This window comes from Perissodus microlepis, chromosome 7 (genome assembly GCF_051167445.1).
Source record: "Perissodus microlepis isolate ML-2025 ecotype Zambia chromosome 7, ASM5116744v1, whole genome shotgun sequence".
NCBI classification, from domain to species: Eukaryota; Metazoa; Chordata; class Actinopteri; order Cichliformes; family Cichlidae; genus Perissodus; species Perissodus microlepis.
The window spans coordinates 28,453,671-28,467,095 of record NC_140467.1 but is presented as its reverse complement, the minus strand read 5'-3'; the positions used below and the strand labels follow the sequence as shown (position 1 = coordinate 28,467,095).

Genomic DNA, 13,425 nt, shown 5'->3' with positions numbered 1-13,425 from the left:
CAACGAAAATAAACTCCACCTAAACTTGGTTTATATCTGACCCAGATAGACTGCAGGTCATAACTTCTTACCTGAAGTTCAGTTCACCGCCTCGGGTCTCTCCTTCTCCTGCCTCCCCTTTCTCTCATCCACCTGCTGGCCTCTGTGGAAGCTCCGCCATAGCCACCACCAAACAACTGAGTTATTTTTACACACCGGCCAGCATCTGACCAATCCACCACCTTTCATTGTTTATACCGTTACCAGAAAAAAATAAAAAATCATCGGCTCATAAAAATGAAAAATCACCTGGTGGGCCGATGGCCAGTCCAGCTATGGACTAGCTAGCATGATGGAGTTTCTACAGCTGGGTGGGTGCTATGATGTTACTGATAGTGAACTTTATTTTATTCATAAGGTTAGTTAGTAGAGTTGCCAACCGTCCCGTAAAAAGACAGAATCGTCCCGCATTCAGAGACAATATTAAGCGTTTCGTATTGAGCTGAAAAGGAGCACAGTTTGTCCCGAACTACAGCTAGAATGGAAAAAGACACAAAGCTGTTGTTATTCTGTCTTTACGCTGTCAGCTGTTTCTTCTTCGCTCATTCTTTCCCCTCCCTCTCCTGTTTCTACTTCAATGAACATGATCATGAAACTGATCAATGATCAGCTGATCAGCTTTTCTCTTTTGTTTGTTTATCGCCCACTTTGCGCCAGAAAGAGGAAACCAGCGGATGTTGCGTTAAACAACAGCAGCACGTTTAAGCTTGATCAGCTGTTGTTAGAATTTATTTAATATTACTTTCTAGTATCAGTTGATGTTTGCTGGAGCCACAGCTGTAAACCTGCTGGTCATGATGTCAGTTTGAATATGTGGTGAGAGGGAAACATGAAGATGAAACCAGGAGATGTCCTTACTGAATCATCAGAGCTGAACAGGTGATGGAGAAACAGGTTTACCTTTTAGGTGACATGAATGAGTTAAAGGGAAGTTATGAACTGTTTCTGAGAGACAAATAACACCAGGATCCTTTTCTAAGTAGCTGACAGCTGGTAACTGTGCAGGGGCGGGTCTAGCAAAGTTTTGCCAGGGGGCCAGGTGGGGCATTAACAGGGAGAGGGGGGCACAAAGAAACACGTTCTTATTCTCATTTAAAATGTCTCGCTTTTATTAAATAATTATCTGAAGATTACAACCAAAGTTTTTATCTGACGTAAAATGTATAGAAATCATACATATACCAACAAGACTGTACATCACTGTCACAACAGCGTCTGTTTTCATTCAAAGGCTTTATGGCTTTTCCTATAATACCTGGGGGGCCGGTCTCTAGTCAAAATGCCCAGGCCAATTTTTTGTCCCAGTCCAGCCCTGGTAACAAGCAGAGCAGCCGGAGGGCTGGACGGATGTGATCGTTGATAATGACATGAGTCACTTTTTCCTGTTTACAGCTCAGTCCATGAGCTGGCAGCTTACAGGGGAGGACTTTGTAACTTCCTGTCTGACCGCCTCCTGTAGGAAAAAGGAAAATCTGCTGATAGCTGGTAGTATTTTGGAAAAAGTTTCTTCATTCTGACTCTGTTAAAGTCTCCCAACACAATAAAGTCTCACTCTGGGTTAAAATCCCTGATCTGCTAATGATGCTGCACCTTCATCCACAGTGGATGTCAGCTTGTGATGGGATGTAAAGATGGGAGAGGAGAGCTGAGCTGAGGTAAGCGGGTCTAACTTTAACACTATGTTACTAACACTCAAATGTCTGTGGCTCAGAGTTCCCTCCCTCCTCTTGACTTGCATAACTGCTTCTTTCCGTCTCAGATGGATGATAACACTGTCCAGTGTGATGGCACACTGATGCCCCTGAGCAGCTCCTGACGTGTCTGCTTCTGCCCGATTCTTTCTGTGTTTGCTTCGAGTTTAGCTGAAGCTCGGACGTCGCCTGCCTTCTGGTATGTTTTCCTTTTATTGATTTATTTTCACCATCATGTTTCCTTTCAGTCAGCCTGGCGCAGCATCGTATTCAGACCTGCTGACATCTTCCGTTACCTGTAGACTACTTTTCATACTTAGATGTGTGCAGGTGTTAAAAAATGAAAATAACACAGTGACTCTACACAAATCTGACACCAATTAAAATCATATAATTTAATTTGATGAATGTTTGATAGAGACTAAACGTTTTTTTTTGGTAGTGTTTGTGGGTGTGCCGTCATTCTGTCTGTAACACGATGAGATTTTAATGAATTCTGATTAAAATTAGCTTTTTTTCCCCCACAAAAGTGGACAAAAAGCTGTTGAACTTAGAGGCTATGATTCTTACAAGTGTGCTGTGTGTTGTCATTATATAGACATTTAAAACATCATGTCACATGTCATTTGACCTCTGACCTCACTTTTACATTGCACATGCGCCTTTCTTTCAAGTTTCTCGAAAATGTATTAAATGTGATATATGTTTAAAGAAAGCAGAAACAGAATGAGCTTCCTGCTTAGGTAGAAATATGCTGTAGTGTAATATTATGTAATAAGCTCCAGTTATTCATGTACAGTTATTTATTAATCAGTACCTATCATCCATCACCTACACCTACACGATATTTGTGTGTAATGTTGTTAATGTTATGTGGTTTATCCTGATGTAACCTGGTGTTGATAGTCAGACAGTAACTGTGTTTGTTACATTCAGGCGCTGATAGAGTCTGTTTAAAAAGACAAGAGAGAACAAATGAATACTGTTTCCCTAAAGGGTGAATGCTGCCCGCTGGAGGTTTGCGCTCTCAGCTTCTTGTTTGCTTTATTTTTTTTGCCTCAAAGGAAAGTTTTAAGTTGCTTATTTGTTTACTGACAAACAATATGAGTCCATCATCAGAAATATTTACCATGCAATAATTCAGTGACAATACAAATAATTGGCCTTTGAAATGTAGTATTTTCTTGATCGTACTAGTGAGCGGCTCCATTAACAAGAGTCGGAAGCTCATTAATCAAAGAATCCATGATGAAATCAGACGCCACATCCCAAACCACGTTTCTGAAATAAGCAGTTAAGGGTGCAGTCAGAGGATGTTACTGACTGTTTAATGGTGTTCAAGCATTTCCTATTATGTTGGTGTTTTTTTTTACTTCCTGTTTTTAAAGTTTATTTAGAAACTTTTTTTTTCATATAACCACTCAGGTTCCCTTTTTCACGCGAACACCCAAACTGTGAACTTTGTGACTAATTTTCCACACCCAGCCTTTTTTTAAGAACCCACTGAGTGAAGGCCATGCATCCTCCTTCTAAAAGACTCGTGCACTTCTTTGATATGCAGCTGATTATCAGCAGTTAATAAACAACAGGCAGGCGAATTCAGTTGACAACTTCTGTTTTCTCTTATCCTGATAAGAGCCACAGATAAAAGAACCACTGCAGGCAGATTATAGCAAGGCTTTTATATGATTTCTTAGCATGGCTTTTTATATGATCAGTGCAATAAGGTGTCATTTGTAATAAATTTATAGCCTTTGAGGGTAGCTCTTTTTGAAAAGTGTAACTTTCAGCTGTTGAACTCTGCAGGCACTGAGGTTAAAAACACCACACTACTCATTTCCTGTAGGTCGAGGACCCTGATACTCCTGAAGCTGCAGAGAAAGCGAAACAACAGTTTAATCAGCATTGAGGACGAGCACGGTAAGACTAGTGTTTCCTAGCTCTGTGTTTCAGCTTACCTCGTGTTATTTTAGGCAGCAGAGTGACACCAAAACAACAAGGTGTTTTAGTGGTGTCTGCTCCCACCACTGTAAGCTACAGTCGTAATCCTGCAGTGCAGGTGAAACAGCGCTTGAGGCTTTTGTGTTTTTATTACTGAAGGATCAGCGTGTGCATCCCTGTTGAGCTTAAGCTTGTTTATGTCTGTAGCGCTAATGGGTTTCCTGATTGCTCTGTGATCAGTGAACACATCATTTGAGACACTTGTATTTTGTTAAAAACTAGTTCAGCTGATTATAAACTCTGTGTCTGTAAAAATGCGGATATCTCACCATAGATTAAACATGAGATAATGAAGATATTTCAGCGCTGTGTGACGTCTGCACAGGAAACACTTGTATGTGCAGATTAAGTGACAATGTCTCTGCTCAGAGCAGACTGTACATATCTGAATAAGATGAGAAATTATTTAGAATTTAAATAATTTAGTAATAACTACAGAAAACCTTCAGATCACACCACCATGAGGTCATCACTGAAGAGAATGAGAGGGTTCAGTGTTTGTAGGAGTCGATGCAGCACCATTTTTCTATTTTTAAGAAAGTAAAGTCTTTTTAGAACACACAGAAAAAGCACTGTACAACAAAATAGAGTAAAATAATATATTATAGAAATAGAGTGAACATCAGAAAAACCTGACTAAACAAAAATGTTTCAGTCTTGGAGCCACAGACTGAAAGGCTGCGTTCTTCTCCAGCTTTCATCTGGTACGATGAGTCTGTGAGCAGCAGAGTGTTCAATGAGGCTGAAGCCTGGCCGTGGAGTGCTTGGTATCTCTTCTGGGAGTCAATGTAAAGAGTATAAAACAGGATTAATGAGCTTGCTTACTGAACCTGTTAATAAATTTAGTTAGATTTGATTATAATTTCCTATCACAACATTCTGATGTTTTCAGTGAACTGTGGATAAATAAAATAGGCGATTAGGAAAATACTTAGTTCCAGAGTGCTGATGAAAACAGTTCACTGGAGGTTAACTCCTATTTGTATGAAATGGTCGAAAGAATTGGAACATTTTAGAATAACTGTCATAGAGAACGGGAACAATAAAGGTTTGAGAGACACAAATAGAAATATTTAAATGGTTATATAAATTATATAAATGGCTGTTTTTCAGATGGTTTTGAGTGATGTGCTGTAATCAGATACCTTTCACAGACACAACATTTCTCAGTTTCAGTGTTTAATATGTTGAACTTTTAGCATTTTGAGTGGCTCCATACTGTAATGTTTTGGTAACGATCAGAGAAACATAGCTTTATTTTTACTCTTTTATATTAAATATTGGGTTATAAGGATTTGCAAATGGCTGCATTCTTTTAGATTTGCATCTTAGACAGCGTCCTATCTTTTCCTGGACGCAGGAAAAGTTTATCATTTTTGCAGCATTTGGATAAATCTGCAAATTAACCATTAAGAAATCCATGCAGTGAATTGAAAACAGCTGTGTTTGTTTTATTGTCTCCACAGAAGATGTTTGCAGCTGAGGCCAAAAAACTGATTGAAAAGGTGGGAGATAAAGAGCTCATCTATAATGAGAGACTAATCAAGAAAGTAGATCTGCTGACTCTGGTCAAAGTCAGCAGAGGAAAATTCTGGCCAGTGCAAAAGTACAAGATAATGCAACTCAGTCTGCCCGAGCTCATGGAGGTGGAAGACTTCAGCCCAGGTGTGTATTCAGATGCATAAACACACACATATTTTGTGTCACACAATATAAATACACCTTTTTTCTGACTGAGTCCCATTAGCCTGGTGATGATGATATAATACTGTAGTTCACATGCTGACCTTAATTCACAGAATCTATCTTATTCAGATGGGCCAACTATTGGCGCTAGGGCCTACATCTCTGCCCCTCATCATCCATACTTTTGCCAGAAAGAAAGGAAGGGTGATAAAGTAAGACAGAGGATGATGGGTTGTGACCTGCAAGGCAAACAGGCTCACCAGTGTCACAGTGAACTAATACATTCCTTAATCCACAGAAGGGAGAATCAGCTGGGAGTGTGTGTCTTTACTTATATGCTCCAGTTATACCAGAGGTGGCGGTGGGTGTGCCTCTGTCTCCTAAATAACTCCCCCTCATTAAGCTGACCTGTGTGTTGTGGTACATTGACCTCATAATATATAGAACGACTGTATCATGTGTAAGTGATGCTCCTTTCTCCCTCCAGAGTGCACAGATGAACCCTTTGTGAGTAATTTCATGACTTCAACAAAGACGAGCGGGAGAGGAGGGTTAGGTGGAAAAGACGTTGGTGTGTATGAAGCTGAAGTGAATGCAGGCGCTGACAGCATGGATGGACTAGTTCAGCCAGTCAACATGATGGCGAAGAAAGTCGACCTTAAAGCCCTGAGGAGCGCGCTCAGTGACGGGTAGGGCTCTGTCTCTGCTCAGCGATCGCTGTTTTCCAAACATGCACTAACCTTTTTACTCTCTGCTGCTGCTTCCTGTTTCCAGGACCATAAAAACAGACAAAGTGAACCTGCTGGCACTGAAAACGAAGGATAAACTGGCTTTTGTTCACCAGACAATTTACAACTCCTCTCCTGTCACACTTATTAGAAAGTGCACGAGGGATGGGTCCTTGTTAGCCTCCTGCATAAAGATACTGAGTCTGTTTGCAAAGGTGAGTGAATCTCCAAAGGATGAAGACATTCTGGGCTCAGCTTTGTTTTCAGTAACTCATGTTTGAGCTGTATTGGTAATGAATTGATTACTTGTTTGTGAAGAACAAACTGTCCAGAGTGCAGGTGCAGCATGATTCGTCTGTAGTGATTAAAGTGATCGAGTTAATGAATTTGAATCAGGAATTCTTTACGTATTCAGTTCCTCTGTTTGTAAGTTACGTGAATGGTCGGTTCTTCAGCATTTTGGAGAATTTGCCACAGTTCTCCGGCAGATTTAGACTGTTGGTAACTTCTGCCTCATTGTTTAATCAAAACTGATTCTGCGGACATCAGGACTCTGGGAATCCAATCCACTTCTGCAGGACTCCACTCACTTTGTTCCACTTCAGGAACTCAAAGGCTATTTGTGGACATACACGTCCCTGGCAGGCCTATTTCAAGGCCACATTTGAGGAAGAAACAAGTTCCTGTATAACCCCCCAAAAATAAACTCCTGAGTAGCAGACTGGTTAAAGTCATAAAAAGAAGTATTGTGTAAAAATTCAACAACTATGAAGAGAATAATTCTCAAATTACTATCTAGAAAACAGCATTTGCCACAGAGCGCGGTTTCCACGGTTTCCTGGTTCCTACACTGCAATGCTAACAAGCAGGCAGAATACCCAGCACTGTAAACCCTGGCACCAGGCCTGACCCATGGTGTAGCCAGGTCATTTTATTAGAGTGACGTGATTATTTACCGGAGAGTGGCACATAAACAGATGCTCTGCAGCAAGAACCATTGTAGACATCATCTGATGGAGCTGTGTGTAACATTTAAGGTCAAGGTCAAGTTTATTTATATAGCACATTTCCAAACAGTCCATGCTGCACAAAGTGCTTAACAATGTAAAATGCCACTAAAATAAATAAAATGCAGTGATGCAGTAAAATATAGAAAAGCAATTAAAAAAACTAAAACAACAGCAACAACTAACGCTGTTAAAACCAAAAATGTTTAGGTCAGAGTGTGTTAAAAGCCAGACTTAAGTGTGTGTCTTTGAGTGTTTGTGCAGATCTAATATTAAGAGGAAGGCAATTCCAGAGTTTGGGACCTGCCACACAGAAGCCTCTGTGTCCACGATACTTAAGTTTACTCTGTTGAATAGTTAAGGTTAGTTTGGACCTCGTGGTTCTTTCTGGAGCATAAATATAAAGGTGGTCAAATAGGTAAGAAGGCGCTTGGCCGTTAAATGATTTAAAAACAAAAAGTAAAATTTTAAATTGGATCCTGTAAGGAACAGGGAGCCAATGTAGAGAGGCCAAACCCAGGATAATATGCTTCTTCTGTTTAGTGCCAGTTAGCAGACGAGCAGCTGCATTTCAGACCAACTGGAGACGATAAAGAGAGGCCTGGTCCAAACCAAAGTACAAAGAATTGCAGTAGTCCAGTCTGTAAGTAACGAAGAGATGAATAACACGTTCAAAGACATTAGCTGGAAGGTACGGCTTAACTGTGGCTAGCTGCTTTAATTGAAAAAAGCTGGATTGGACTATTGGACTCACCTGCCTACACAGTTTAAAGCAACCATCAAGGTACACACCGAGGTTTTTAACCATTGTCTTACAATAGGAAGATAAGGGGCCTAGACTGCTGTCAATGGGCTTAATGAAGTTACCAAAAATGACAGCTTCTGCTTTGTTTTCATTTAATAAAAAAATAAATAAAAAATTAAAGACATCCACTGTTTAACACCATCAAGGCAACATAATAATAACTGAAGTGGGTCTGTCCCTGCTTTTAAAGGCAGATAGATCTCAAAGTCATCTCCAAAATAGTGAAAAAAGAAGAAAGTGAATAAAGGTTGTACTGTGAGAAAACAGATCCCAGTGGCAACATATGCAGTGCAAACAAGGCAGGACCCAAACTAGAGCTTTGAGGTGCACCATAATTAAGGGGGGCTATTTTGGAGCTGTGATGGCCCATGTTGACATAAAAAGTCCTTCCAGATAAGGACCAAAACTACTGAAGAGCAAACCCTATTAGGCCATCATATGATTCCAGCTGTGATAGCAGGATATCATGGTCGACCACGTCAAAGGCTGCTGTCAGTTCCAACAACAAGAGGGCAGCAGCTTTAGAATTTGGGTGTTCACGCTGCAGCAGCTCTTTAAAATGTTTGGAAGAATTCAAACAGTCTGTTGTAAACCTGATCCCTTCACCTCAGCAACTTCAGACCAAAGGTCTCCAAAACTCTTGGAAATGGACTGAAGATCATCTAAATTGTGTGGCAAATGGAGAACAATGATAGTGTTTCTTCTATGCTTGTGTATTGATTGTGCAGTTATGTGTAATTTAACAAAAAATAAATGTTTTTAGGGCCACAGAAAAGAGAAGACAAGCTTCACTGTTCCAGAAAAATCCACCTTTGCTTACGGCCTGGTGGAGATAAAGATAGAGGATGAGAAGCTAAGTAAGAGCACAACACTGTGTTGATTGCATGTGTGTGTGTTTGTGTGTGTGTTACTGAGTATAATTTCTGTCCTTTGCTCTCATTTAGAGATCTTGTGTGAACCCTGGACTCGAGGTGCCCTCGGTATGTTGCTGTGTGTGGTTGAAGTTGATGCCATGTTTGTCTTAATGTTCACATCAACATGAAGTCTTTCTCACTTTTAATAATCTTGAGGTCTGTTTTCAGATGGACTCTTTGGCGATGACATAGAGAGTGCGATGCTACAACAGATTAAAGAAGGTGTGTCTGACAGTTTGAGCTTTTCCCTGTTCTGAATTAATCAGAGTGAAGTTTTTGGAGTTTGGGACCTACAGCACAAACTCTGCTTTAATTTATTGAGTGTGATCGTATCAGTTCTGCTATTTCTGTGTTTGCCGCAGAACTAAAAATGAAGGATGCTCTTCTGCAGCCGCTGGCAGATCTTCCTGAGTCGACCCGTCGTGATCTACTGAAGAAGCTCAGCGAGCTTGCTGAGGATGGGGATACTCTCTCTCTGCTGGAGCAAACAGTAAGAAGAATGTTTACAACATCTGAAGCTTCTTTGTGCTCATCATGAGGTTTCATCTCCCACTGATCTTAATTCTTCAACTGATGCTTCATCAGTTACTGCAAGGAACAAAAAGTGAAGAGATGGTTAAACAGGCAGTCACGTGAGAATGAAGGTTCCACAAGAATAAACAAGCACCAGTCTAGCGGATTATCAGCAAAGGAGAGTGCCTGTATAAAAGCAAAGGTTTTGGCAGTTTGCTGATCTGGTGCATTCAGGTGTGTTAACACAGTGCCACAGTTACCCCACCAGTGGACATCCCAGGTCAGACCATGTAACCTCAGATAAACTGCAACAAACCCAAGAGCTACATCTCAGACTCTATAGGCCTTATGTTAAATGATTAAGTTCATGACAGCAAAATTAGAAAAAGAATGAACATGTGGGGTTTGTTCAGAAGGGTTGCCTGAAGAAAGCCTCTTCTTTCTAAAAAGAACAGAAAAGCTCAGCTTAGGTTTGCAAAGTTGTTTCTGAACAAACTCCAAGACTCCAAGAACACAGCTGAGATGTCTAAGCAGCTGAACAGAGTAAACTATAAACTCCTCCATAAACCAGAGAATTCAAGATTCAAATGTGAGGCCATCTGTCCCACAGCTAAAGCTTAGATCAAAACTAGGTCAATGATCAGAGCACATCAGCACATCTCTGAAAACTGTAAGAGTGGCAGGATCTTAAGAATCCTGTGCATAAATAAATCCTCACAAACCTCAGTGCACTAAGAAGAGTGAAGCAAAATTGCTCCACTTCAACGTGAGAAACTGATTAAAAGGATCGCTTAAAGTTATTGCTGCTTAATTATATTTCTAAAAGCTCTTTACTGATATTTCTCAGCTACCGGAACCATGGATGCTGCTGGTTATCAATCATGTATGCACAGGCCCAACAACCAATACTGACAACAGGCTTGGGGCTTTACAGACAGCAGGTACAGTTAGGTCCATATATTTGGACACTGGCACAAGTTTTTTTTTGTTTTTCTTTTACCCATTAACTGAAACATGTTACAATTATAGTTATATAACAGACATAAATGTAGACTCTCAGCTTTCATTTGAGGGTATACACATTACAAAAGTAATTGGACAGTTGACTCAAAGGCTACTTGATGTGCAGATGTGGGCAATTCCTTTGCTATGTCATTGTCAGTTAAGCAGATAAAAGGCCTCGAGATCATTTGAGGTGTGGTGCTTGCATTTTTACGATTTTGCTGCGAACAAACAAGGTGCGGCTCTTTATGCAGGTGCAACAAGCAATCCTTAAGCTGAAAAAACAGAAGAAAAAAACAATTGCTACAATATCAGGAGTGGCAAAAACTACAGTTTGGTACATCCTGAGAAAGATAGAAAGCACTCGTGAACTCAGCACCTGGACCTGGAGGTCCACAGAAGACAACAGTGGTGGATGATCACAGAATCATTTCCATGGGGAAGAGAAACCCCTTCATTTCATGTCTTGATGCATGCTCAATCATCCAGGTAAGGAAATCCCAAAAAGGGGATTCTGTTCACCTGGACATAGTGTTTTCAGTGGAAGAAATATTTTGTCACTCATCCAAGTGACTTCTTCACTCTCAGCTGGCTGCAGGTTTCCCCAGTCTTATAAACAGTAAATTTGCACAATGACTGAAACTGGGCAGTGGGCTGTGAGGTCATGACCTCACAACATCCAACCAAATGAACAACACCGTCTACCATAAAGAGAAGACTGAATGAAAGTAAATGCAAATGGTTCACTGCAAGGTCCAAGCCACTCATAAGACTCAAGAATAGAAAGGCTAAAAAAAAAAAAAACAAACACAGTCCAGGAAAAATATTCTTTGGACAAATAAAACCAAGTTTAACCAGAATGATGGCAAGAAAAACGCATGGAACAGCTCATGATCCAAAGCATGCCACAACATCTGTAAAACACGATGGAGGCAGTGTGATGGTTTGGGTATGCATAGCTGCCGTAGGCACTGGGACACTAGTGTTTAATGATGATGTGACACAGGACAGAAGAAGCTGAATTAATTCTGAGGTCAGAGACATACTGTCTGCTCAAATCCAGCTAAATACAGTCAAATTAAATGGGCAGTTTTTAATAATACAGATTGACAATTAACCAAAACCTACACCCAAAGCAACCCAGGAGTTTATTCAAGCAAACAAGTGGAATATTCTTGAATGGCCCGGTCAGCCACCATATCTTAAGCCAGCTGAGCATTTCACTTGTTGAAGACTAAACTTCAGACAGAAAGGCCCACAGACAAACAGAAATTGGATGCCGCTGCAGTAGAGGCCTGGCAAAGCATCAAAAAGGAGGAAACCCAGCATGTCCATGAGTTCAAGACCTCAGGCTGTCATTGCCAGCAAAGGTTTGTCAGCATTAGAGTATTAGAAATGAACATTTTATTTTCAGTTATTTAATTTGTCCAATTACTTTTGAGTCTCTGAAATGGAGGGATTGAGTTAAAAAGGGTTTAGTTCCTCACATTTTTATGCATCTTTTTGTTCAACCCACTGACTTTAAGCTGAAAGTCTGAACTTCAACTGCATCTAAGTTCTTTCATTTAAAATTCATTGTGGTAATGTACAGAACCAAAATTAGAAGAAAGTTGTCTCTGTCCAAACATTTATGGACATAACTGTAGTTTTATGTTCTCCATGACTAAACACCACCCTGATCTGATACTACTACTAATAATCCTCTGCTTCTCTCAGTTGGATCACTGCAGTAATGGAGCATTTGAAGGCACTTTGTCTCAGGCTGTCTCCTCCTTCATGGACCTTCTCGATATCTCAAACATCTCCACTGCTGTGAAGGATGCTGTTCACCTGTTGGTCAGCGCGTTGGACAGTAAGTCAGCTGACGTGCTCTGAGACATTTATCCCATCCAGTAACATGTAGATCCTCCACATCAGGTGTGGTATGTGAGCTGGAGGTGGTGGGGCTGAGATAAAGGTGCTCAGGTGTGATTTGGGAGTGTGTGAGAGCTCAGCTCACAGTTTTATTGACACATCTGAAGCAAAGTGTTTCAGTTTGTCACATCATCATCAAACTTTGTTTTTCTTCTTCATGTTTGTGCAGCTCTGCCAGATGAAGTTCCACCACTTCTGACCCGCTGCAGTCCAGACACTCTGAGAGTGCTCAACCAGCTGGTGGGTCCATTCACTCATTCATCTGCATTCATCTACATGCTCCTCTCAACAGCTGTCAGCCTGATCACACCTTATCCTACAGACTCAGCACACTGAACATGTGTAATCTGACACCTTAAAGCATCGTCTGTCATGTTTTTGTAATGAAGAAGAATAAACTAAAACTAAACAGAAAATCCCACACGTGTAAAAGCACATCAGCAGCAGCTCCGCCCACTATCAGCAGCCTGTGGGCGGAGTCTTCCTCATGTTTGAATCTGATCTGAGAACAGCTCCCTCTCTGCTTCTCCAGGTGGATGGTCTGAAGGACGGTCGGGCCAAACTGCCAGAGTCCCTGCCCGTCCCCCTGCAGGAGGGAGGGGAGCTCCGCTGGGCGGCCGAGTTCATCTGTTTGAACGATCAGAAGCTGAAAGAGTTGAGTGACGGCTGGGACCGGCCCGAGCTGCCCCCAGAGGTTCTGCTGGAGGTTCTGTGCCTCGTTGTGCAGGGACTCAGCCTGATGCAGCCCACAACAAACCCTTAATGTCAGCTGCTGTGATCTTTGTTAACCTGTTTTCACAGCAGCGTTCTGCATCTTTGAACGTTTCTGCCATTGTTTCCTGAACTTTCATCTGTCAAAGATCAAAAATAAAAAGAATAATCTAATAAAATATATATATATTTTTAAATAAATAAAACTTCATACTTTTATGTTCGGCTCATGGTTTTAATATTTTATTAGTTTTTGCTGCACTCCTTTATGTTCTGTCCTGTTCCCTCCTCTGTGCCCCTGACCCTGTTTCCATGCTTGTTTACTGTTAGTTATTTTTACAATATTGATATTGAACTAATCTCTTGAAATATCATATATCAGATTTGGTACTTGAGAGACAAGAAAAAGAAGTG

At 40.9% G+C, this 13,425-nt stretch overlaps 1 protein-coding gene across 3 annotated transcripts; it reads left to right on the top strand.

Annotated features, from left to right (window-relative positions):
- The first annotated feature begins 1,513 nt into the window (after positions 1-1,513).
- LOC146383291 (uncharacterized) lies at positions 1,514-13,212 on the top strand. 3 transcript variants are annotated; one of them, XM_084936802.1, is made up of 13 exons: positions 1,523-1,694; positions 1,799-1,929; positions 3,577-3,650; positions 5,201-5,396; positions 5,905-6,106; positions 6,192-6,360; positions 8,721-8,814; positions 8,902-8,937; positions 9,040-9,093; positions 9,234-9,361; positions 12,103-12,238; positions 12,470-12,540; positions 12,833-13,212. In XM_084936802.1, exons 4-13 carry the CDS (start codon positions 5,201-5,203, stop codon positions 13,061-13,063), a joined length of 1,317 nt encoding a protein of 438 aa, XP_084792928.1. In that variant the 5' UTR covers positions 1,523-1,694; positions 1,799-1,929; positions 3,577-3,650; the 3' UTR covers positions 13,064-13,212. The 3 variants fall into 3 exon arrangements, with proteins under 3 accessions (XP_084792929.1, XP_084792928.1, XP_084792927.1); XM_084936801.1 differs by having other exon boundaries at positions 1,524-1,694; positions 5,198-5,396; XM_084936803.1 differs by lacking the exons at positions 12,470-12,540; positions 12,833-13,212 and having other exon boundaries at positions 1,514-1,694; positions 5,198-5,396; positions 10,232-12,211.
- The last annotated feature ends 213 nt before the right edge of the window (positions 13,213-13,425 follow it).